The sequence below is a fragment of the Polypterus senegalus genome, chromosome 13 (assembly GCF_016835505.1).
Source record: "Polypterus senegalus isolate Bchr_013 chromosome 13, ASM1683550v1, whole genome shotgun sequence".
Lineage (NCBI taxonomy): Eukaryota > Metazoa > Chordata > Cladistia > Polypteriformes > Polypteridae > Polypterus > Polypterus senegalus.
Genome location: NC_053166.1, coordinates 153,203,285 through 153,230,080, shown reverse-complemented (window position 1 = coordinate 153,230,080; position 26,796 = coordinate 153,203,285). Strand labels below are relative to the sequence as shown.

Here is a 26,796-nt window from a genome sequence, read left to right as displayed (position 1 = left end):
GTCTGTAGTTGCCATTGTTCAATATGAGGACAAGAGCTGTGCAAATGAAAGTCAAAGAAGGCATTATGAGACTGAAAAACAAGAATAAAACCATTAGAGACATCCATAAAACCTTAGGATGACCGAAATTAAATGTTGGAAATATAATAAGAAATAACGCACTGGTGAGCTTAGTAATCGCCAAAAAACTGGTAGGCCATGGAAGATGGAAGGCCCCAAATGACTGACTGAGAGATCAGACACAGTCTTTAGGAGGCAGACATGGACGTATCAGAGATGGCTATCTGCAGAAGACCTCATGAACAGAAATACCGAGACCACAAGTTAGCCACAAAAACAGGATGACCAGATTGCCATTTGCAAAAAAGAACTTGGAACAGCCTACAGAATTCCAGAAAAAAAAGGTCTTTTGGAAGGACGAGACAAAGATGAACCCGAGTGATGGCAAAGGCAAAGTGTGGAAACTGCCTGAGATCCAAAGCAGACCACCTCATCTGTTAATCATGGTGCTGGGGGTGTTATGGCTTGGGTATGTATGGCTACCACAGGTCCTGCAACACTTCCCTTCAATGATGATGGAACTGCTGATGGTAGTGACATAATGAATTCTGAAGTGTATGGTGTCACACACGTGCACTTGGGAGGCAGTCAAAGGGCTCAAATCAGGGCACTGAGAAGCAAGAACATGGGTTGGCGTCGAGTATGAATGCCTTTACTTCTCTCTCTACAGAACTCTGGAAAGAAAAGACCACATATCACTTGTGCCTGACCCTGACCTCACTTCATCACTACTGGCACCCTCAGATGACTTCACTCCTCTTCCTTCCTACAAACATGCCCTTCTTCTGCTATAAAAGTCTATTATACTCACTTGCGATCAGTCCCAGTTTTGGAAGTCCAAGAGATCAGTCTCTATAGACTACTCATTCTGCACAATATACAGAGTGGATCCCCAATTCTTTTGGATTTGTTGTGTGCTTTATTACAATGAAAATATCTGATCTGCTGAAGTTCCAGTAAATACCTCCAAACACATTAGATGGAACCTCATCCTACAAAAGAATGACCCCAAACTTACTGCTAAGACAAAGCTACAAAATTGAAAATTCTTGAATAGCCAAGCCAGTCACCCAATTTAAATCCAAATGAGCAGGTCTTCCATGTGCTGAGGAAAAACTGTAAGGGGACAAGCCCCCAAAATAAGCAGGAGCTGAAGATGGTTGCATTAGACGTTGGGCAGATCATCACCAGAGGAGATCCTCAGCTCTGGCTAATATCTACAGTATGAATCGCAGACTTCAAACAGTCATTGAATACAAGGGATATTTGACTAAATATGACGGCTCAAATATACAGATCATTGCTGTGTCACGAACATTATGGGCAAGTGTAATGGGGGTGGTGGGGAGGGGGTCCATGTAGAAAAAGCATTGTCATCTCTGCAAGGCGTTACCAAAATGTATGCAAACCCCCTTAAATGAAAGTCTGCAATGTGCACTTTAATCATTTCTGACATGTTTGATTTGTAATTATAAACTATGGTGTAGAGGGGTACATCAAGGTAAAAATGTGCCCTTGTCCCAAACATCATGGAGGGCACCGTATGCCAGACTGGAGGAGCAGGCATCATGCATCTGCTCGATTACATCAGATCAAGGAGGTCATTTTTTGTTGATCTTTTCCATCCCACTCAGTTGGTGACACAATATGCTCCATGGGCTGGTCACGATGCGAGATCCATTTTTAGAATATACCGTGCGGTCAAGCTTGGCACTGGAGTGCAGGTGTGTGGTTCCGCGGTGTAGCGACTCCAGGGGTGTTGATGAGGCAGTCGGCAGAGCACCGTTTAAGTGCAGACACATACGGTGCGGCCGAATGCCTCATATAGCACACTGGGATGCACAATTAAGCACCTGTGCACAGCAAGATTAAAAAAAAAAAAAAGAGGAATCCAAGCAGAACAACGAAGGTCAGCTGAAGAAGAAACTCGCGCAATTAAGTAAGTGTGGCAGAGATGGCAGTATGGGCGGGCCCTTCGAGGGAGTTAAGTCAATGGCGCTCCAAAGTGTGTCCGTGCTGAGCAATCAGGTTGGAGCAGGGACTTGAAATGACCCACATAGGGTCCTTAAAACGCTGCTGGTGCAGCTAAGTGCATCTTGGCCCATGCTGAAAAGGGCAGACGGGGAAGGAGTCGGGCGAGTGTGACCATAGCAGTTGGTGTCGCCTCTACTGAGGTGACCTGGGGAGCCAGAGAAAGAGTGCTGTGTGTGACGTGCTGAGGAGCCTAACCTGATGCCTTGAAATGTTTCATATTTGGGATGTTTAAGTACTTATTGCTGGTTGTAACCTTTACACTAGGCACCGATTATGGAATATATATTTATTATGGACTTTTTATTGAGATTGGCATTGCACGTATTTTGAATTTGATTTAGTAAAACATGCATTTTGGATGATTGGACCTGGTCTTTCTTGCCACTGTGCCCATCTCAGTTACACAAACTACTAGAGATCAAGTGGACAGTTTAGTGTCGGGTACGTGTCTACGACATGGACTCCTGTCAAGGTTTATGCACAAAATCAAAATTCAGGTGGGTAAGAGTGTTTGCAATCATCTTCTCACACACATCTTGGGGATGCTGGAGGTAAAGTGAAGAGGTGGTAAACAGAATGTGCCCAGGAGGTGTAAAGTCAATGTCTCATTCTACAACTTCTAGTCGGAGGGGATGTCACACTTGATGACAGCAGCTGCTGATCTCGTCACTGGAGCATGTCAGATTAATCATTGTACTGCTCCTCTATGAGCTACCATGCTGGCTTGGGGTAAAAGAACAGAGCAGATGTTAAAAGTTGTTACTGACTGAGTATTGTGTGGTCGGGACCTTAAAGCCACTTCATGTGGTCTTGTTAGTATGAAGCTTCTTCTAAGAAAGATAAATGTGTCAATTCACAGATCATCTGGCACATGCTTATGTATCTCACTTTGAGAATCACTGGCCTGGGGCGTCAGTACACATTGGAAGAGGCATCAGAAAACGGTCAACCTTGCTTAGCCTGAAAAGATTCTCAAAATTTTTGGCCAATTTCTCAAATGACAATTAAGAGTTTCATCACATATTGAAAAGAAAGGGCAGTCTAGGAGCAATTGTTGCAGACCTTTAAAAGAGCTTAGCAATTGAATTTTTTTTGATAAATCATCATCACAGCAAAATTTGGATAGATCACTTGAGCCTTTTATGGGAAAGTCACCGACCCCAAACATAACACCAGAAAGCGCCAGTAATTAAATCCTAGGAAAAAAAAAGTATACATAAATGGGCCACCAACACTTTCGCCTATGCAGAGCAAGTGAACAATGAGCTTGCTGGCAGAAAGGATGGGTGGCCACAGTCCTAAACACAAAGGATTAGAGTGCGAGAGAAAGAAAGAGAAAAGAAAGAACAAATTGTTAAAAGCCAGAGTTGTGAGAAGGAAGGTTCTAAAGGGAGACCCCAGCCAGCTGCCCACTCCTCTAGATGAGGATTCCAGTAAGTCCACTCAGATAACAGAGCTGCTAATTGTTTGGTTTTGTGTTGTCCTTTTCTTACTTTTTAAATTGTGCCTCTTGCTATTGCTCTTTAGAAGATGCAGGGGGGTCTTCCACATGAGTATTCAGCTAAGTTGTCCTCTGGCGGCTGCGATTGTCATGAAAACCCAAAAAGTTCATCTGTGTCTCGGTCTATGATCATGTTTCTGTTGCCTTCGACGTGAAGTGGAATCCAGCCTCACATAAAAATAATTGTCAAGCCCCCCTAGTCCCACCACTATCACAGGTTTGCTCAGTACTATTATGAACCACAATAGCAGAAACACTGAAGGCAACCTCTACTATTCTTCCTTCTGTAGCCTTCTAAACACCCTCATTAACTTAAACCAACCCATTCTTTTTGTGACTGTCAAACCCCATCGCACCTACCAAATATCTACCGAGAAAAATAAAAGTTCTATCATGTCAGAAAGAAAAGAAAAAAGAAAAAAAAAAAACACTGGTGTCTCTGAATCTGTGTCGGTACTTATCTTTATAGTTATCCATTTAGGACACTTTGTGGTGTTTCAAGTTTAATTTTAATATGGTGTGGACTATGACCAGCCATTCATCCCAGCCAATACCCCCAGGCCGCCAGAGGGAGCCCTTCCTGCGACATGGAGATGCCCCGAATTGCTGCAGGGCATCATGGACTATGTAGTTTTAGTACACAGCCCTGCTGGATAACGTTGGGGAAGCCAGGAGACACTGCAGGGAGGCTCAGAGATGTTTATTTTCTCTATAACCCGGAAGTACATCTTAGGCACAGCAACTGAGGAAATGATGTACTTCCGGGATGAAAAAGTTTTGATCTGACCCGGAAGTGCTAGGAAGTGACATGGACTGAGGGATCAGAAGCACTTGCGGGTCAAGTACTATAAGAGACTGTGCGAGATCCCAGACGGGCGAGCAGAGTCTGATGGCAGAGGGACAACGCGTCTGGGAGTGGAGGACTGTGTATTATTGTTATTGTATATTTTTTATGAGTATAGTGGAGTGGAGGGTGTTTTGTACACTGTTGTGTCCAAATAAAAATTATTATTGGACTTTTAACTGGTGTCTGGTCTGAGGGTTCTAGGGAATGACAGCGCCCCCCATCTGTCACAATGGTAAATCTGCCATTTTTTGCCATCAATCTACCCTCAATAACCCGTAAGGACAAAGTAAAAACATGTCCTCGGAAAGGTTTGTTTTTTAAAAAAAAAAAAAAAAAATTTTTTTTTTAATCTTCATTTTTTACTTTTTACCCCATTGTTTGACATGCTTTGAACATTTCTCTTCCTAACTATAGAAACCAAACAGACACACAGAACCAGAATTCAATTCCTTGACCAGGCCCAGTAATGTAATGTATGTAGTAATGGAATACATTGCTTTTTCATTCCAACATATGGTACATCAAACATAAGCACAGCTTTCATGAAACCCATACTAAATAGCAAAAAGCAACTGGATGGACACACATATGTATGTGTGTAAATATTAGATATACGGTACCTGCTAAATAATACAAAGAGTACACAACACGTGTTTTGCCCTAATTAGGGATCCTCAGGTGTACGCAAAAGTGTACCTTCAAAAGCTCCAACAAACAGTGCTGCAAGAATCCTGATGAGGGTGCGGAAATATGAACACATTTAACCAATCCTTCAGTCACTTCATTGGCTCCCTATTCAATACAAATGGTTTGTTTACTTACCAGTGCATCCATGGAATTGCTCCACAATATCTTAAGGAACTCCTTATACTACAATCCACTACAAGAAACCTCCGTTTTGCAAATAACTACCACCTTCGCTCCTCGTGACCAAACTTCGTACAATGGGTGACCGAGCCTTTGTAGCCGCTGCTCCACGGCTCTGTAATGGCCTACCAGAGAGCCTGAGAACACAGCAGATTGTGGACTGTTTTAAAAAACAGCTAAAGACTTTTATATTTAGGTAAGCTTATTAACAAGAATGCTATAATTATTGTTGTTTTATCTCGATTTTTATCATGCTTTGCTTTTGTTTAAACATTTTATGTAGCACTTTGAGATTTACTGCTAATGTAAAGTGCCCTATAAATAAACTGCATTATATGCTTGCTTCGCTCGCCCACCCCCGGGTATGGTTTACCGGATATACAATATAAAGAGATTGTTATTTTTCATGGGAATTGTTACATAAGCTTTATTTTCACTTTTACTTTAAAAGTTTTGTAAAAACAATACATGTCCTTTATTTCCAGCCCCGGGCCTGGTTAAATCTCTTTCTCGCAGGACGTATGAAGCTGTTCGTCTTGTGATGGTGGCGGCTGAACGCACGCTAAGGAGATGCCGTCGGATCAGCTGCTGGCAAGCTGCATGTTCTGTTTGTAACGCTATGCGTCGACCATTTAAAAACTTGTACAGCAGCTGTCCTTTTGCCACTTCGTGTCTCTGCCACTCACGTTGTGAATGGAGGGTGGACTGGGGGGCAGCGACTGAGGAAATGATGTACTTCCGGGATGAAAAAGAAAGGTTTTGATCTGACCCGGAAGTGCTAGGAAGTCACATGGACTGAGGGATCAGAAGCACTTGCGGGTCAAGTACTATAAGAGACTGGGCGAGATCCCAGACGGGCGAGCAGAGTCTGATGGCAGAGGGACAACGCGTCTGGGAGTGGAGGATTGTGTATTATTGTATTTGTTTAATATTTAGGAGTATAGCGGAGTGGAGGGTGTTTTGTACACTGTTGTGTCCAAATAAAAATTATTATTGGACTTTTACCTGATGTCTGGCGTCTGAACTGAGGGTTCAAGGGAACGACAGCGCCCCCCATCTGTCACAATGGTAAATCTGCCATTTTTGCCCATCAATCTACCCTCAATAACCCGTAAGGACAAAGTAAAAACATGTCTTCGGAAAGGTTTGCAAATTTATTTAATAAAAAAATAATAATTTTTGCTGCTTGTCTTGTGAGGGGGGTGGCTGAACGCACGCTAAGGAGATGCCGTCGGATCAGCTGCTGGCAAGCAGCATGTTCTGTTTGTAACGCTATGCGTCGACCATTTAAAAACTTGTACAGCAGCTGTCCTTTTGCCACTTCGTGTCTCTACCACTCAAGTTGTGAATGGAGGGTGGACTGGGGGGGGGCTGAACACACACGAAGGAGAAGCGGTTGGATCATCTGCTGGCTTGATGCTGGTGCTGCGTGTTCTGCTTGTCGTTTTTACAGCTGGTCTGTCTGTCTGCCAAAAGCATTTCAACAACTGCGAAGTTAGATGTCCATGAACTTGTTTTAAATGTTGTCTCACTGCCTTGTCTCGCGTGACATTAAAGTGTCTCTCATGGGATATCAAATTGTCTTGCGAGAAGATCATGTCTCGTCTCCCTAGTATCCCTCCCAAGATTTTTTTAAATTATATATATATATATTATATATATATATATATATATATATATATATATATACATATATACACATACATACATACATACACACACACACAGATATACATACACAAACACACACAAAAATAAAAAAAAAATATTCACACACTCACATCTGTGTGTCGCTATCATGTCTATGATCTGCTTCTGGCACATGAGAGGGTGCCTGTTGACTAGCCAACCAACAACAAGCATTACCTGGCAGGTGAATGGGCGAATGCCCAAATATCAGATTGTGATCAGACCTATGCTCATATTATACACACAAGTCTATCGTTGTGCTTTTGCCAAGTAAAGGTATGAGACGTGCTGCTTACAGATCTCTGTTCACATTGTTCTCTTGTACATGTGCTGCTGTTGTATTGACACTACCTTTCCACCATTCAACCCATCCCAGGCTTGTTCTTGCCTTGGGCCTGCAGATGCCAGGGTAGGCCCAGGGCCCACATGGCCCTAAATTGGATTAAGCAGCTTGGAGATTATTATTTTCTCTTAGCACTGCTTCAGGGAGTGCAGTGCTTCACAACGTCCCTTAGCAGCTAGTGTGTTACATCATCAGTGATGACAGCAGCAAATTAAGCTTCATTAAAATAAGCAGTAAACATTTATATAATAATTGATTTTCAATAGCTTTAAAATGTCATTGCTTTCCTTTTAGTATGCTCTTATTATGTTTTTAGTTCCTGTATGGTTATAACACAACCACAAAGGATGTCAAATGTTGACTTTAAATCTGCGTCAGCTTAATTATTAAGAAGGTCAAGGACACTGTGATGTCATTTTCCATTTTAGGAAGGTGATCCTGACTTCTGGCAGGCCACAATTAGTCAACATTAACTTGACATGCATGCATGCAGCCTCTCTGGATTCCGAGTGGTCTTTGGTTTTATGTTTAAATATTTCATTATACCCACTTCTTGTTAAATAAACAGTACATTTCAGAAAGCATTCAGACCCCTCCGCTTTCACATTTTACGTTTAAGCCTTGTGCTAAAATCATTAACATTTTTTCTCTCACCAAACAACACTGAATGCCACAGAATGACAAAGCAAAAACAGGATTTTAAAATGTTATTTAAAAAAAATGAAATACAGAGCATCCGGAAAGTATTCACAGCGCATCACTTTTTCCACATTTTGTTATGTTACAGCCTTATTCCAAAATGGATTAAATTCATTTTTTTCCTCAGAATTCTACACACAACACCCCATAATGACAACGTGAAAAAAGTTTACTTGAGGTTTTTGCAAATTTATTAAAAATAAAAAAAACTGAGAAAGCACCTGTACACAAGTATTCACAGCCTTTGCCACGAAGCTCATCCTGCTTCCCCTGACCATCCTTGAGATGTTTCTGCAGCTTCATTGGAGTCCACCTGCGGTAAGTGCAGTTGACTGGACATGATTTGGAAAGGCACACACCTGTCTATAGAAGGTCCCACAGTTGGCACTTCATCTCAGAACACAAACCAAGCATGAAGTCAAAGGAATTGTCTGTAGACCTCCGAGACAGGATTGTCTTGAGGCACAAATCTGGGGAAGGTTACAGAAAAATTTCTGCTGCTTTGAAGGTCCCAATGAGCACAGTGGCCTCCATCATCCGTAAGTGGAAGAAGTTCGAAATCACCAGGACTCTCCTAGAGCTGGCCGCCATCTAAACTAAGCGATCGGGGGAGAAAGGCCTTAGTCAGGGAGGTGACCAAGAACCCGATGGTCACTCTATCAGAGCTCCAGAGGTCCTCTGTGGAGAGAGAAGAACCTTCCAGATGGACAACCATCTCTGCAGCAATCCACCAATCAGGCCTGTATGGTAGAGTGGCCAGACAGAAGCCACTCCTTAGTAAAAGGCACATGGCAGCCTGCTTGAAATTTGTCAAAAGGCACCTGAAGGACTCTCAGACCATGAGAAACAAAATTCTCTGTTCTGATGAGACAAAGATTGAACTCTTTGGTGTAAATGCCAGGCATCACGTTTAGAGGAAACCAGGCACCGCTCATCACCAGGCCAATACCCTAAAGTGAAGCATGGTGGTGGCAGCATCTTGCTGTGGGGATGTTTTTCAGCGGCAGGAACTGGGAGCCTAGTCAGGATAAAGGGAAAGATGACTGCAGCAATGTACAGAGACATCCTGGATGAAAACCTGCTCCAGAGCGCTCTTGACCTCAGACTGGGGCGACGGTTCATCTTTCAGCAGGACAACGACCCTAAGCACACAGCCAAGATATCAAAGGAGTGGCTTCAGGACAACTCAGTGAATGTCCTTGAGTGGCCCAGCCAGAGCCCAGACTTGAACCTGATTGAACATCTCTGGAGAGATCTTAAAATGGCTGTGCACCGACGCCTCCCATCCAACCTGATGGAGCTTGAGAGGTGCTGCAAAGATGAATGGGTGAAACTGGCCAAGGATAGGTGTGCCAAGCTTGTGGCATCATATTTAAAAAGACTTGAGTCTGGAATTGCTGCCAAAGGTGCATCGACAAAGTATTGAGCAAAGGCTGTAAATACGTATGGACATGGGATTTCTCAGTTTTTTTATTTTTAATAAATTTGCAAAAACCTCAAGTAAACGTTTTTCACGTTGTCATTATGGGGTGTTGTGTGTAGAATTCTGAGGAAAAAAATGAATTTAATCCATTGTGGAATAAGGCTGTAACATAACAAAATGTGGAAAGAGTGATGCGCTGTGAATACTTTCCGGATGCACTGTATCTAATTGACACAAACATGTAGACCCTTTGCTCTTATTGATCCTTGTTGAGATGTTTGAAGTCCACCTGTGGTCAATTCAATTGACTGGACATTATTAGGAAAGGCACGCACATTTACAGAAGGTCCCACAGAACGTCAAAGTCCAAGCTATGAGGTTGAAGGAATTGCCTGCAGAACTCAGAGACAGGATTGTGTCGAGGCCAAGATCCAGGGAACATTTCTGCAGCATGAAACACAGCAGGCCCCATAATTCTTAAGTGGGGGGGGAGTAGAGCTGCTTGCCTGGCCAAACTGAGCAATCTGGGGAGAAGGGCCTTAGTAATAGGGGTACATGAAGACCCCAGTCATCTCTCTGGATAAGCTACAGGAAACCTATATGGAGATGGGAGAAACTACTAGAAGGACAACCATCACCGCAACACTCTACTAAACTGGGCTTTACAGTAGAGTGGCCAGACAATCTTCAGATTCTTATTTACATGTCTCCCGCTGAATACTCGCGTAATTAACACAATCAGACCATTAACTAGTTACAGTGCTCTCAACCAATATTGGCAACCTTGGTAAATTAAAGAGCATTAGCACCTGAGCATCTGGCACCATATTGGCACAACTCTTTTGATGGCTCACCTTGAACATAAAATTGTTGGAGGTGCAACAGTTACCTGGTTAACCTTGGGGTGGTCTTCAGACCATTGAATGCTCAGATCAAAGCCCAATAGTCTCTGTAGACCACTTAATTCAAGAGGAGCCTATACCCTCCGGTCATATGGTTTCATGACAGTCAGTACATTTACATGCACTTTAATATCCTGGTTATTCACATAAACCTGCTTTCTAAAATGCCATGTATACCCTTATTGCAGCTAAAGAATCCAGGTTACTGCCATCCGAGTTAACATATGTAGATTTCTCCATGAGTAACCCAGTTGTTATTTGGCCGTGTAATCTTTTATCTAAGTTACAGTTAAGGATTTTGTTGTCTATAAATGACTATTGCCTTCTGTTCGCCGGTTCACGTGTTAGCTTCACACGCGTGTTCATTGCTACAGGTCGAAGCGTCCACAAAGATACATTTCCTGAGGCAAATGCTCAAGCGATCGCATTATTCCATCTCCTAGTTGAAATAATCTGTCCAAGTGTTGCAGAAATCAGTCAATTTATGTTGATGAGCAATCTTGGGAGCAGTGCTAGAAGGTAACACAATAAAAGTAATGTGCATTATATAGTCCAATTCCTTTTTAAAAAAAGTAATGAGTAGCCTAACGCAATGCTCATTTTATTGAAGAAAAAATACCAACATTATTATTATCCCAGCAGCACTAGGTGTAAGGCAAGAAGTAAATGTATGCCACTTCTTTGTAGGGCTCAAGCAAAAAAAGAGTGTGCTGCATGCAATCCGTTACCTGACACCCACAAATAAAGTGTCGGTTAAGTTTTCATTCACTTATTTACTATAGACATACAGTGGTGCTTGAAAGTTTGTGAAACCTTTAGAATCTTCTATATTTCTGCATAAATATGACCTAAAACATCATCAGATTTTCACTCAAGTCCTAAAAGTAGATAAAGAGAAACCAGTTAAACAAATGAGACAAAATATTATACTTGGTCATTTATTTATTGAGGAAAATGATCGAATATTACATATTTGTGAGTGGCAAAAGTATGTGACCCTTTGCTTTCAGTATCTGGTGTGACTCCCCTACAACTAAACGTTTCCAGTAACTTCTGATCATTCCTGTACACCGGCTTGGAGGAATTTTAGCCCATTCCTCCGTACAGAACAGCTTCAACTCTGGGATGTTGGTGGGTTTCCTCATATGAACTGCTCGCTTCAGGTCCTTCCACAGCATCTCAATTGGATTAAGGTCAGGACTTTGACTTGCCATTCCAAAATGTGAACTTTATTCTTCTTTAACCATTCTTTGGTAGAACGACTTGTGTGCTTAGGGTCGTTGTCTTGCTGCATGACCCACCTTCTCTTGAGATTCAGTTCATGGACAGATGTCCTGACATTTTCCTTTAGAATTCTCTGAGTGGCAAAAGTATGTGAACCTCTAGTATTAGCAGTTAGTCTGAAGGTGAAATTCAAGTCAATGGGATGCCAATCAGGTGTGAGTGGGCACCCTGTGTTATTTAAAGAGCAGGATCTATCAAAGTCTACTCTTCACAACACATGTTTGTGGAAGTGTATCATGGGCACGAACAAAGGAGATTTCTGAGGACCTTAGAAAAGGAGTTGTTGATGCTCATCAGGCTGGAAAAGGTTACAAAACCATCTCTAAAGAGTTTGGACTCCACCGATCCACAGTCAGACAGATTTTGTACAAATGGAGGAAATTCAAGACCATTGTTACCCTCCCCAGGAGTGGTCGACCAACAAAGATCACTTCAGAGCAAGGCGTGTAATAGTCGTCAAGGTCACAAAGGACCCCAGGGTGACTTCTAAGCAACTGAAGGCCTCTCCCACATTGGCTAATGTTCATGTTCATGAGTCCACCATCAGGAGAACACTGAACAACAATGGTGTGCATGGCAGGGTGGCAAGGAGAAAGCCACTGCTCTCCAAAAGAAAACATTGCTGCTCGTCTGCAGGTTGCTAAAGATCACGTGGACAAACCAGAAGGCTATTGGAAGAATGTTTTGTGAACGGATCAGACCAAAATAGAACTTTTTGGTTTAAATGAAAAGCGTTATGTTTGGAGAAATGAAAACACTGCATTCCAGCATAAGAACCTTATCCCATCTGTGAAACATGGTGGTGGTAGTATCATGGTTTGGGCCTGTTTGGCTGCACCTGGGCCAGGACGGCTTGCCTTGATTGATGGAACAATGAATTCTGAATTATATCAGAGAATTCTAAAGGAAAATGTCAGGACATCTGTCCATGAACCGAATCTCAAGAGAAGGTGGGTCATGCAGCAAGACAACGACCCTAAGCACACAAGTCGATCTACCAAAGAATGGTTAAAGAAGAATAAAGTTCATGTTTTGGAATGGCCAAGTCAAAGTCATGACCTTAATCTAATTGAGATGTTGTGGAAGGACCTGAAGAGAGCAGTTCATGTGAGGAAACCCACCAACATCCCAGAGTTGAAGCTGTTCTGTACGGAGGAATGGGCTGAAATTCCTCCAAGCCGGTGTACAGGAATGATCAGAAGTTACTGGAAACGTTTAGTTGTAGGGGGGTCACACCAGATACTGAAAGCAAAGGGTCACATACTTTTGCCACTCACAAATATGTAATATTCAATCATTTTCCTCAATAAATAAATGACCAAGTATAATATTTTTGTCTCATTTGTTTAACTGGTTTCTCTTTATCTACTTTTAGGACCCGAGGGAAAATCTGTTGATGTTTTAGGTCATATTTATGCAGAAACATAGAAGATTCTAAAGGGCTCACAAACTTTCAAGCACAAATGTAGGGAAACAGTGCAATCAGGTGATGCAGAGGCCGGTGTTCATATTACGAATCAACGAGGGCTCAGGTCGACAGTGTAAAAAGGGGATACATGTTACTAACTTCAAAGCACATGGAGGACTAAATGTATTTATAAAAACACGAACATTATCACAGGCTTCATACTTATTTTTGGATTCACGGCAGACAATTGATGACTTTTGTGTGTGTGTGTTGTTTAATGGCATCACTTTGTCTGGGAAAGAGAAAACTCCAGAAGTATACTTGCATATGTCAACCGAGTTTTTTAAGAAAAACCTTGACCGGCTTCCTCACCTTATCCCTGCTTTGTGAGTTCATATAAAATGCACTGATACAGTATGAGCCACAGTCAGAGAAGAGAAGCCCTATGACTGGAGGGTAAAGGCCACCCCTGAATGGAGTAGCATTTGTGCTAATGGTCCTGTACTGTTTACCAGAATGGAAGAGGTGGCTGCTCTCTGCTTAGGACAGCACGGTCTAATCTATCCCAAGTGGGATCTCTCTGCAGGCATTAGCCAGCTTTGAGCAATGAAAATGTAAACATGATTTCATGCTTGTTTGTGGCATGTTTCAGATGCATGACCCTTGGGTCACCCTTCCCCAACCCTGTGGTTTATCCGAGTATGACAGACTACTCTACTGCCAGTCACAGATGTCCATGGCGAATGACTCCAACAGAAAATCAATGTTATCATGTAACCGCCATTATCTAAATAACACAAATGGCTTACCAGCACACCCCTAAATTCACTTACACATTCCATCCTATTGGTCAAGCCAATAAAAAATTCTTGAAACTGAGAAACAGCCAGCGTTTCACAAGCACTAATGCTCTGTAATATCCATCTGAGCCGTATTTTTCAAACACGTTACATTTTGTTTGACCATTTTCTGTTGTCTCGACTGTTAGAAATTCAATTTCCCAAGCAGCCTCAGGTAATTCAGTTAGTTGTCCCTTAAGTTGCTGTGCTATCTGAAAAGTATGCTACAATAAATATGGACCTGCTGATTGCTTAAAACTTTGCTGTTCAAAATGCTTCTTAGCTTAACAGAAAAATGTTGTATATTTTACTTGTAAACCTGTTGAGCATTTTCGCCTTGTACCTTCTTGATAAACATCTTATGAACATGTGATAGATTTGCAGCTTTTACTAGTACTGTGTTTATTATTTGTGTGTGGGTGCGTCATGCAGCGTAAGTTTTGATAAGAAACAAGTACTGCATAATTAAAATGGAAATCCATATTTATAATTATACCTCAGCTACAGTCTTCTACACTGTGGCATGATGGGATGGTAATATCACTTCAAGAGAGGCTCATCGAATCAACCAGCTCATTAAAAGGGCCAGTGCAGTTAGAAGACACACTCTGGACCCTCAGAAGGTCGTAGTGGAGGAGAGAATTAAAACAAAACTGAGCGGCATTATGAACAATGCTGCACATCCTCTCTGTGACACACAAACACTGAGGACTTTCAGGCAACAAATCATTCAGCAGAGGGGCGACAAGAAACACTATGGGGGCCTCCTTTATATCAACGGCGCCTCACTGGGACTGGGACTGACAAGTTACAACTTTCCTTTCTAATGAATTCTCTTGCTTTACAGTCATTCCTATGTGTGCTCAGACCATAGTGTGTGTGTGTGTGTGTGTGTGTACATATATAGAAGTTCTGATTTTATATCTGACCTTAAAGAATAAGTAACGAAGGATAAAGTTAACATAATTGTCTTAGCTTTTTCATTTCATAGAACTATCCGTTTGTCATCTTGTAAAGGACTTTGAGCTTTATTGCTTAGATGAAAATGTACTATACAAATAAAAGCTGGTGCTGCATTTATCTTCCTACGTATTTGTGTATTTCTTTATTTAAAAAGCTTCTGTAAAAAGCCAAATTTCTTCCAGGAACCGATAAGCTATCACGAATTAGGAATTTCTAGCACAATGGAAAGAAAATAGTTGTATAAATGCAGTAAATGTTAATATACTATTGTATAATTTTATATATGATATAATATTGTATATATTAAAACAGCAGAAAAAGCTGTAGTAGAATTAATAATTAAAACCCTGTAGGAATATGTATATTTACATTTAAGCAATGTTCAACTGCCAATATCAACTAATTGAACCAATGTGTGAGAATTATATATTTCAAAGTAATGGTGAAAACTACTTTTTTAAATTAAGCTTTGTTTCAGAGAAGTATATTACAAAGAAACTAAACAATGTAACATCTTGTAATTACGAGAAGCATTTAACTTTCTTTAATGCCATATTATGGATATTTTTATATATATTTTATTCATTTAAAAAGTCTTATTTTAAAGGAATTTATTTATTTATTTATTTTAGCATTGTTACGGTCACTTAACAATAAGGCCACAGAAATTAATTCTGTTAATAAAATATGAACAGGTAGTGCTGGTGGTCTACACTTCAATACAGAACATAAGGCTTCTCCATGTCTGGTTTTGCAGGAGATTAGTGGAAAAGGTTATTTTTTAAAAGAAAAATTATATATAAATATCCTGGAACGAGAAAAGACTTTTTAGCCTGGGACGAGACGTGACTTTTTCAGAGGGATACTTTCATGTTCCGCGAGACGAGACTTTGTGCCAAGAGATTTAACCACACCCGGGTACCGGAAATAAAACACAAAAAGTACACGACAAAGTAGAACGTCGTAAAGAGGTTCACAAATGATGGCGCGGTACACATGCAGAGCAGGTTAGAGATAATGGAAGTACAAATATTCAAAAATCTCAAAAAAATGATAAAAAAGTAAAAAAAAAAAACCCATTAGCGCAAACAAACGGTAATTATTACTCAGTGAAATAACAGAACAGCGAAAAGGGATCAAATATATTGTTCGTATTTAAAGTTTAAGTCGGGGACTTGCAGATCATCTAATTCATGTTGCCATCAGGGAAAAAGTAGTGTGTCTGCCCAATGATGAGGCGTATCCGCGAGAATTAAAAGATTTGTTGTTTGGTGAAAGTGAAATCCACATAAGCGAGCGGCAGAGACGGAGTGGCTGGCCCGTAGCACAGGCCAAAAGGGCTGGTGAGCGAAGTCCCCTAGCATATCTATCTATATCTATATCTCTATATCTATCTATATATCGCTATAGATATATCTATAGATAGATATAGATATCTGTCTACAGGTGCTGGTCATAAAATTAGAATATCATGACAAAGTTGATTTATTTCAGTAATTCCATTCAAAAAGTGAAACTTGTGTATTAGATTCGTTCATTACACACAGACTGATGTATTTCAAATGTTTATTTCTTTTAATTTTGATGATTATAACTGACAATTAATGAAGGTCCCAAATTTAGTATCTCGGGAAAATTCGAATATTGTGAAAAGGTTCAATATTGAAGACACCTGGTGCCACACTCTGATCAGCTAATTAACTCCAAACACCTGAAAAAGCCTTTAAATGGGGTCTCAGTCGAGTTCTGTAGGCTACACAATCACGAGGAAGACTGCTGACTTGACAGTTGTCCAAAAGACGACCATTGACACCTTGCACAAGGAGGGCAAGACACAAAAGGTCATTGCTGAAGAGGCTGGCTGTTCATAGAGCTCTGTGTCCAAGCACATTAATGGAGAGAGAGGCGAAGGGAAGGACAAGATGTGGTAGAAAAAAGTGTACAAGCAATAGAGATAACCGCTTGTACCCTGGAGAGGATTGTGAAACAAAACTGTGGGGGAGATTCACAAAGAGTGGACTGCAGCTGGAGTCGGTTCTTCAAGAACCACCAGGCACAGACGTATGCAAGACATGGGCTTCAGCTGTCACATTCCTTGTGTCAAGCCACTCTTGAACAAGAGACAGCATCAGAAGCGTCTCGCCTGGACTGCTGCTGTGTGGTCCAAAGTTATGATCTCTGATGAAAGTAAATTTTGTATTTCCTTTGAAAATCAAGGTCCCAGAGTCTGGAGGAAGAGAGGAGAGTCACAGAATAACACGTTGCTTGAGGTCCAGTGTAAAGTTTCCACAGTCAGGGATGGTTTGGGGTGCCATGTCATCTGCTGGTGTTGGTTCATTCAGTTTTCTGAGGTCCAAGGTCAACGCAGCCGTCTACCAGGAAGTTTTAGAGCACTTCCTGCTTCTGACGAACTTTATGGAGATGCAGATTTCATTTTCCAACAGGACCTGGCACCTGCACAAAGTGCCAAAGCTACCAGTACCTGGTTTAAGGACCATGGTATCCCTGTTTTTGATTGGCCAGCAAACTCGCCTGACCTTAACCCCATAGAAAATCTATGGGGTATCGTGAAGAGGAAGATGCGATACGCCAGACCCAACAATTCAGAAGAGCTGAAGGCCACTATCAGAGCAACATGGGCTCTCATAACCAGGGCTGTGTAGTCGGTAGATAAATGCTCCGACTCCGACTCCTCAGTTTCTAAATCTTCCGACTCCGACTCCTCTGTATGTATTTACTATGCTAATGTATTTTCTACATCCATTGAAGGAAAGGAAGGCAACATACATGTCATTTCACCACTGAACTACTGGCTAGGAAGGCAACACTCTACTATAATGCCAGATTAAAGACAAACACAATGAAAACAAGGTTGTGTTTATTTTTGTTCAAAAATACAAACCACATTCTTTGGTAGTTTAAACTTTTAAAACAAAAAAAAAAGCTTAACTATATGAACTAAAAACAATATCTGGAAAACCTATATTAAACTTGGAATAGTTATAGTTAAAGGAAAGGAAATAAATATGGCAGCCTCCATATTCCTCTGACCTCGGGTTCCCTTTAAATGCAATCTAAAATCAGTGTAGAGATCTAAGAAACAGAATTGCTTCAGCCAGATCCTCTTTCATAGAGGCTCTTAAATCTGATTTGATTATTTTCACAGCTGAAAATAATCTTTCAACACTGACTTGGGTGGGTGGCATTGCCGTTACATTTCTAGCCACATTCACCAATGATCTCTGGACACACAAGGATGGCTTCTTCAACACTAAGTTTTGATGAGCGATCATACTTTTCAACTTCCTTTAGTTCTTTAAAAAACAACTCCTGCCGGACAGGCAGATCCAGCTTGCCGAAAATCTCGACCACCGCCCCCATCCAAAGTAATGTGATGCCTCTGTCTGCTGCAGTGGCTGTCTCCTCTGTCAGCCAGCCGGAAGTTTAGTGCATTGTGTCACTCACCGGCCAGCTGATCAGCAGAACGAGCCTCTGCTGGAGACAGGTAGGGAGATCTGTGTTCTCGGTTCCTTCGGCCCCCTTCACTAGCGCATAGCGAAGGGGAGCCGACGAAGCTGAGAACACACCAGATGATTTTTCAGGCGTTTGACGCGTGATGACTCGTTGAACGGCCGAAAAATCGGCAGTGCATCTGTAAATGTATGGGGGGCTTTAAGCTAGGTTCACAGTTCCCTGTAACAGTGGAACACGACACAATGGACAGCGGTGCCGCACCTTACCTGTGCATTACATCCCATATAGTGACGCATACAGTCAATGAAAAGCATGCTTCATGGTTACTTGACATGTTCGTTTTGTGGTAACATTATGCACTGCATGCATTGGACTTTATTCGTACAGCAGAGAAGTAGTTCATGACGACTGTTTGTGAATTGGGACATTTCAACTTACTTTTTTAATTCCCATTTAAATTTAGTAGGAGTCGGTTAACTTTTTGCCGACTCCGACTCCACAGCCCTGCTCATAACACCTGAGCAGTGCCACAGACTGATCGACTCCATGCCACGCCGCATTGCTGCAGTAATCCAGGCCAAAGGAGCCCCAACTAAATACTGAGTGCTGTACCTGCTCTTACTGTTCATGTTCATACCTTTTCAGTTGGCCAACATTTCAAACATTGGTCATAATTGATATTCTAATTTTCTGAGATACTGAATTTGGGACTTTCATTAGTTGTCAGTTATAATCATCAAAATTAAAAGAAATAAACATTTGAAATACTGTAATGAATGAATCTAATATACAAGTTTCACTTTTTGAATGGAATTATTGAAATAAATCAACTTTGTCATGATATTCTAAATTTATGACCAGCACCTGTATATCTCAGGCTCAACCAAATCAGTAACACAAGAGCAGTGATTTGTATCAGTCCTAAAAAAAATCACCCGACAGGAGAATCCCAACATATCAGTGATAGGTGATGCTGTAGGAAAAGACAGCTGGAGGATCAGAGGGGTCAAAGGAGAAGGTCATGAACTGTACAAGCAAATTCGCAGGCCACAAAGAAGCGAATCTCACATCTGCATTCAACACTGGTGTGCAGAATGTCAGGTCTAAAAGCACCACTTATCAGACTCGGGGTATAACTGCGTGAGACTGTCAGATGCCATCTTTTTCAAAAAAAAATTATAAATATGTCTCCAGTGGGCACAGAAGCATCAAAACTGAACCATAAAAAAAAAAAAATTGACAAAAAGTCAGACAAATCCAGGCTCCTTTTACATCTTGCTGATGGATGGGTCAGAATTTGGTGCAAGCAACATGAATCCATGAAGCTTTTCCTGTTAGCATGTAATGTAGACCCCTGACGGGGGCAGTGTGATGGTACAGGAAAAGCCAACCCCTAGTGTAGTTGGAACACACCCTCTGGTCGCCCTTCTTCAATATGGGGACTGCCATGCCAGTCTGCCATTCCAGGAGTGCTTTACCCACCATCCCATGCAACACTAATTTGATGCATTAATCCATTGCTGAAGGGTGCGTGGGAGTATGATAACCCAGTCTACAATAAAAAAAAAAGCATATGGGAGGTGCTGTAGGAATATGGCGGTAAGACAACCACTCTGGCGTACTAGTTGTTTCCTATAGGAATGCAGCCAGAGCTGTGCGTGAATACTTGGCATTAAATCCAGTTCGTTCAGTGTGAGAATGGGGCTCCATCAACGCCTCTTCCGCTTGTGGTTTCCATGAACAGGATATCAAGGCACAGCCAAGGATGCGAGGGTGGGGAGGCTAGGGACAGCACTTTGGCCTCATCTGACTGTGAACTTCAGCATGTACTTGAGCGATTTACTGCAGAGTGTGAAGTAGCAGAGATGAGAATCAGCATATCCAAGTCGGAGGTCCTAATTTTCTCTCAGGAAAGAGTGGATTGCTCTCTCCAGGAGTGTGTATTGGGGCGCGTGACACCAGCCCTTAGTGGAAGAGTTCATGGATCTCAGAATCTGCTCAAGACTGATGGAAAAAGTAAACGTGAAAGCGACAAGCAGATCAGAGCAGTCATAGTGGCTCTTTGTGGGCACCATACTGGTCCATAGTAGTGAAGTGGAAGCAGAGTTTAAAGTCAAAACTCTTGGGTTTACCATTCAATCTACATCTTCATCCTTGTGAATGGTCATGAGCTGCCTTGAACGAAAAAAGTGAGATCACAAGAACGAGCTGCAGAACAGGGTGATTGGGTTAACACTCCAGGACAGCGCGAGAAGCTCAGCAGTTCAGCCTTAGAGTAGAGTCACTGCTCCTCCAGAACAACACGGACTCCTCCAGCTGAGGTGGTTTGGGTATGCCATTAGAATGCCACCCAGGAGAACTCGCCCTGGAGGTTCACTGGGCAGACCCACTCAGGACATGCTGGATGGATTACATTAGGTGGCTGACTTGGGAACGCCTATGAAGAAATGGAATCTGTAGCTGGGGTCAGAGAAGTCAGAGCTGACCTGCTTGGCCTGCTGCCACTTGGACCCTTCACCAGGAGAAGCAGTTAAGAAAATGAGATGTTTTAGCGGCTTAAAAATGTGTATACAATCTGCATGAGCGAGAATACGAAATGCCACATAGGTTAAAGAAAGACCCTAAAAGCAAGGGTCCTCAGTCAGGGTCCTGGAGGGCAACAATGGCAGCAGGTGTTCCTTCCAATTAGTTTCCTAATTAAAACTCAGCCCTTGCCGATAATAAAACTTGGTATTTAACCATTTGGCTTGTTAGTGTTTTCATTCATCCAAGAGCATTCTGAACTGCACTGCAGAGTTTCATTTTCCAAGAACATTATCATGTATTTGGTGGACCAGAACAAATTTAAAATTAACGCTCCTTCCAATTCCCCCCTCACTTAGTTCTAAACATTTTTAACACCGATATTTCACGACGCATACACAGAGGTTTAAAAGGAAGTATGTTAGCTGGACAGCTGCTGGTTTATTGGTTGTCTGCATTTCATTATTAATGTCTGGTTATGGAAACAGGCAATGATTAAAACTTAAATGCCGCTGCTACAAACTAAAATATGTTATTAAGGGTTCTGAATTACAACTGGCAAGAGAACTAAAATTAAGCCCAAAAAATGCATTGGTTTAGTAGTGATTAAATGGTTCTAATTAAACTGGTTGAAGTGAAAACCTGCAGCCACTGCGGACCGCCAGGACTGTAAGGGGGGGTCACCTCTGATCTACAAACTAACTAAAATCTGTCTTTGATGAATGAAAGCGATAACAAGGCATAGAATTAAATGCTACGTTTCAAAATCAGCAAGGACCGAGATTTAAGTAGGAAACTGGCTGGAATGAAAACCTGCAGCCACTGCGGTCCTCTCGGACTGTGACTGAGGACCCCTGCCCCAAAGGAAGCATATATAAAGAAAATATAGGAAGTGTGGTCCAGCATTCCCGATTGACAACTCTGGCATCTTGTGGAACCCAAATGCCAGACGAATTCACGCTCTTCTGAAAGCCGAAAAAGACGCAAACACACTATTAGATGCCTAATAAACTGGCAACCCCCAGTGCATTTTCTAACCTGGTCGTCTAGTTAAATGGGTTGTGGTTTATTTAATCAATTAAATATCACGATCCTAAACTAGAATTTTTTAGTTCATCAATATTGTGAAGGAAAGAGCAGACGAATATTTGTTTTCAAGAAAAATGTTTTGGGTTGTTCTGTTTTGAGAGTCTTACTAGTACCATTAGAACATATACAGAATATCAAAAAGATGGACAAACACCACAGCTCATTGTGTATGACTCCAAACAAATAAACCATTAAAATGAACGGTGAAGCTTAATTGCTTCATTGTTGTGTCATAAAAGCAACGCAATTCTCTTGCGCAACTGTCCTCACAGTAAAGCATTATAAAAGCGACCGTGCCTTACGCTGCACAAACATAAATGACTCGGCAATGACTAAAAACTACGTTATCTCTCAGTCCCAATTACAGACTTCCTTGGGTCCGGGAGCCGAGCACAGGCTCACACGCGCAGGCCCGAGGCCGTGCACACAAAGGCGAGGTCTGCTCACGGTACAGCCCATTCATGCGGGTCAAGGGCCACGTACGCCTGAACGCTTCCACAGAACAACCCTGATAACCGACAGTCTGACTCACAGACACAGATGGCCACAGCCCGGCACACTTACCACTGGCCTCAAAGTGGCACCTATGGACCGAACAGAGCAAGAGTAGGACCCGCACGAAGGTGGCCCTGGTAAACATTCTTCAAATACATTACAGTCAACCCCCGCGGTCAACAACTGAGACGAGACCGGAACGGCCCAGACATACAAGACTGGGCCGTGTCGACTCGATTCTCCGTTCATCTCCTCTCCGCAGGCATACACGCTTTAAAGCAGTAACTGCACAGCTTGGCTCGGCAACTTGGGGAAAGCAGCAGCGAACCTTATATTTCTGCTAGCGGTTTAAAGCCCGGAGGACAAAGCTTGCCATATCTTACCTATGCACTGACCCACTGGTGTGCTGTAAGGATTCCCCAGTAAAAACTCCATCTTGATGACAACAAACAAGCCGCTGTGACAGCCTGCGACTGCCTCACGAAGGACGGACGCCGAGGGGGAGGGATAGTTTGCACATCCAGCATTAATTAGTTGGAATAGCTGTCAGTTATTGTAAAAAGGCGGAGCCTAGTAAAGATCATACACTCACTAAACAATAATTGGTGTAACCGCGCTGTCAGTTATTTCAGACCCAGGGGGCGGGAAGATGTTTTTCTATTGGACAACCGCATCATGTGCACAATTGTGATTCGGCAAGTAATACGTTATTTTACGGCATCGCTAGCTGTTTACGTTTAGCTGGCGGCGGAGCGTTATAACTTTAAAACAGAAAACGATGAAAAGAAAACTCTTATATCTGTCGAAGTCTTAGTTAAGGCAAACTGTGCGTTGTCCAACTCTCTTAAGGTTAGCTGCGCTTTTTAAAAGTTCTAACACTGAACGTCTTGCATATCTGAAATCCGGGTCATCGGTTCCCTAGCAACGACACAAGCGTCGAAAAGGAAGCTTGGGTCTGCGAGGGTCGAGCTTTGCCAAAAAAAAAAAAAGATCGTAAATATTTGTATGTAAATAAGTGTAAATAATTTACTTACTGGAGAATATTGGATCCTGTAAAGTAATCCTATCAGCTTGTTTAATGAGCGCATGGATGTTATATTTAAATACTGTTTAACTTGAATTTAGGCCGTGAGTTCTTTTTTATGGTCGATGTCCATTTCTCCGTAACAGTTGCCAAACTCCTTTTCCGTTCAGATTTCTTTAGAATTCACCATACTGAGGGAAAGTTAGGAGTCTCCTAAATCTAAATTGGAAAGTACTGTAACTGAAATAAACTGAAAATATAATGTCGCAATACGTCAATTTGTTCACGAGCGCTCATTTTGCTAAAGCATGTTTATGTATATAAAAGTGAAAAGTCACATCCACAATACATTTAAATACCACAATGGGTACGGAAATAACACTAAAACCAAGAACTTAACTAGTTAATTTATTCGTAGCCTTTGCATTTTTTGTGAACATACCTAACTGTTTTAAAATATTGTAGCAACCCCAGGCTCTGGACCTGAGAGAGATATTCTCCCCAGGTGGCCGAGATCTGTCCAAAGGGCCTCAATGCTTAACATTTTAATATAAATAGAGCCCGTTATAAGTCTCAATAATCTTTTAAAACCCAGAGCTAGAGATGTATTGTAGATGATGGATGGGACACTTGCACTTCAAGCAGCCATGACATAAGGGTCGACATTTGAAAAAACACATACATATTTTCATTCTTAGTAATGTCCCCTGTGAATCTTAGATACTCAATTGAAGGGGTTGGGGTGTCCAGTGAAGCGTCAAGCGCAATGAGGAAATGACACGTGATCAATGATCGAGGGCGTTTGGGAATCTGGAGACCCCCATGAAGTAACTGGTGCCGGTGTGCCGCTGAGTAATGAAACCCAGTTGACGAGCTTTGTCCCCCAATAACTACACTGCAGTTCAAAAACAAAGCTTCGGCAGCACATATACTAAAATTGGAACGATACAGAGAAGATTAGCAAAAACAGATGCGCCATAGCTCAAGTTGCTGCGCTACTGCAAGGACCACCAGCAGGAGAGATGGGCTGAGCGTAAGCAGCAGGTGTTGCACCCAATTCAGTCCACATCCAAAAAACCCAACCACCACTACTCTGGCAAAAATGTCAATCAAACCTCGAAATGAGTGATGTTTCATGATCAGGGCTTGCACAGAAATCAATACTAGACCTTGCCCTTCTCTACGGATCACTGCAAGGTCGAAATTTCATTCTCTTAAAAAAAACATATTTGCCTTTAGGAACCAATCCCACACACACACACACCTTTTACAAAGCCCTATTTTATATTGTGCCCCAACCACCTAACAGGTACATTGCTTTAGGCACGTTTGCGGTCCATCATCTGTTTCTGGTGTCATATGGCTATTACTCATCTAACACCTTCACTGCAGAGGTGTACTGGAGAGGACCAGATTGATTGTCACACATCTTGCCCTCTGGCAAACTGGGGAACCTCAAACCCTGCTATGGGGCTTATATTACGATTTATGAGGTCTTGAATGGCCCCATGCTTGTCAATAAGGGTACCACTACCCAGATTAACTTCACATCAAATATATAGTTTTGGATATTTTTTCTTCTTGATTCTACTTGGTTTAATACGTCCACTAGGTGTTCTTCCCATCTAAGGGTTAAAAATCAAATTAACCAACACAGGCCTTGGCGTTGATGTTTGCAGTGCACCATGCAATGCATAAATCTCTGTTATGTACCATTTGGTATTGGATTAGTAAAAGCAGAGTTATTGTTTGTGATAATCCATGCGTTGGAATGACAAATGCAATGCTTATCTCTCTGTTATATACCATTTGGTGTTGGATTCGTAAAAGAGGAGTTAATGTTGTTGATGTGCCAACTGTTGGAATGACAAATGCAATGTATTTTATTGCTACAAATGTTTGTGATGCGCCATCGTTTGGAATGAAAGAGACATAGCAACTGATCAAACACACAAACAGACCAACAGACACTTACTCTTATTAAGGGGGACATGTGATGTTCATAATGTCTGACTATAGAGGGAAGGGAGGGGTGTGGGGGTCTCCAGTGCGGTAAAGTGAGGGTTCAGCCTTTTGAGCTTTGATTTTGCAACAGGAAAGGTGTTTGAGATTGCCTGCCTGTTTACTGAGTTTTTACCAGCACATTCAAACTGGAAAATGAGATCATGTATGACATCCAACTTTATAATGTGTTCTCTGATAACAGCTTACACTTCCACCAGTCAGCCATAACATTAAAACCACTGCCAAGTGAAGTGACTGACATTGATCACCTTGTCACCATGGCTGATGCCAAGGGGTGGGGTATATCAGGCAGTAAGTGAACAGACAGTTCTTGAGGGTGATGTGTTGGAAGCAGGAAAAATGGGTAAGCGTAAGGATCTGAGCGACTTTGACAAGGGCCAAAATGTGATGGCAGCTAAATGACTAGGTCAGAGCTTCTCCAAAATGGCAGGTCTTGTGGGATGTTCTCAGTATGCGGTCATTTGTGCCTACGAAAAGTGGCACAAGACTTTTTGATGCGTGTGGGGCACAAAAGCTAGCCCTTCTGGTCTGATCTGACAGAAGAGCTACTGTAGTACAAATTGCTGGAAAACGTCATGCTGGGCTTGAGATAAAGGAGTCAGAGCACACTGTGCATCTCAGACCAGACCAGTCAGAGTGCCCATGCTGACCCCTGCCCACCATTTAAAGTGCCTACAATATGCATGTGAACATCAGAACTGGACCAATGGAAGAAGATGGCCTGGTCTGATGAATGTTTTCTTTTAGGTCATGTGGATGGCCTGTGTGTGCGTGTCATTTACTTGGAGAAGAGATGACAGCAGGATGCACTATGGGAAGAAAACAAGCTGGCAGAGGCAGTGTGATGCTCTGTGCCATGTTCTATTGGGAGACCTTGGATCCTGACATTCATGTAGATGTTATTTTGACCCGCACCATCTGCTTAAAAGATTGTTGCAAACCACATACACCCCCTTTATTGCAATAACTTCTCAGCAGGATAATACACAATGCCAGACTGCAAAAAGTGTTAAGGAATGGTTTGAGGAAAGAGTTCAAGGTGTTGACTCGGCCTCCAAATTCCCCACATCCCAATCCAATCCAATCCAATCCGGTCTGCAGGATGTGCTGGGAAAACAAGGCCCATGAAGGCCCCACGTCACAGCTTACAGGACTTGAAGGATCTGCTGTAAATGTCTTGCTGCAGAATACTACAGGACACCTTCAGAGGTCTTGTGAAGTCCACGCATTTCCAGATCACAGCTGTTTTGGTGGCACGAGGGGGCCTACAAATTATTAGGAAGGTGGTTTTAATGTTGTGGCTGATC

At 42.1% G+C, this 26,796-nt stretch overlaps 1 protein-coding gene across 6 annotated transcripts in view; it reads right to left on the bottom strand.

Moving 5' to 3' along the window:
• LOC120543103 (TOM1-like protein 2) overlaps positions 1–22,943 on the bottom strand; it is a 95,565-nt gene extending 72,622 nt beyond the window's left edge. For 2 of the 6 annotated variants that reach the window (XM_039775951.1, XM_039775956.1), the window contains exon 1: positions 22,824–22,941. In XM_039775951.1, coding sequence (XP_039631885.1) covers positions 22,824–22,875 — 52 coding nt within the window. In that variant the 5' untranslated portion in view covers positions 22,876–22,941. Of the gene's footprint in view, positions 1–22,823 lie in introns of all 6 variants that reach the window. The other 4 variants (XM_039775952.1, XM_039775954.1, XM_039775953.1 and 1 more) reach the window with 4 other exon arrangements.
• Between the last annotated feature and the right edge of the window lie 3,853 nt (positions 22,944–26,796).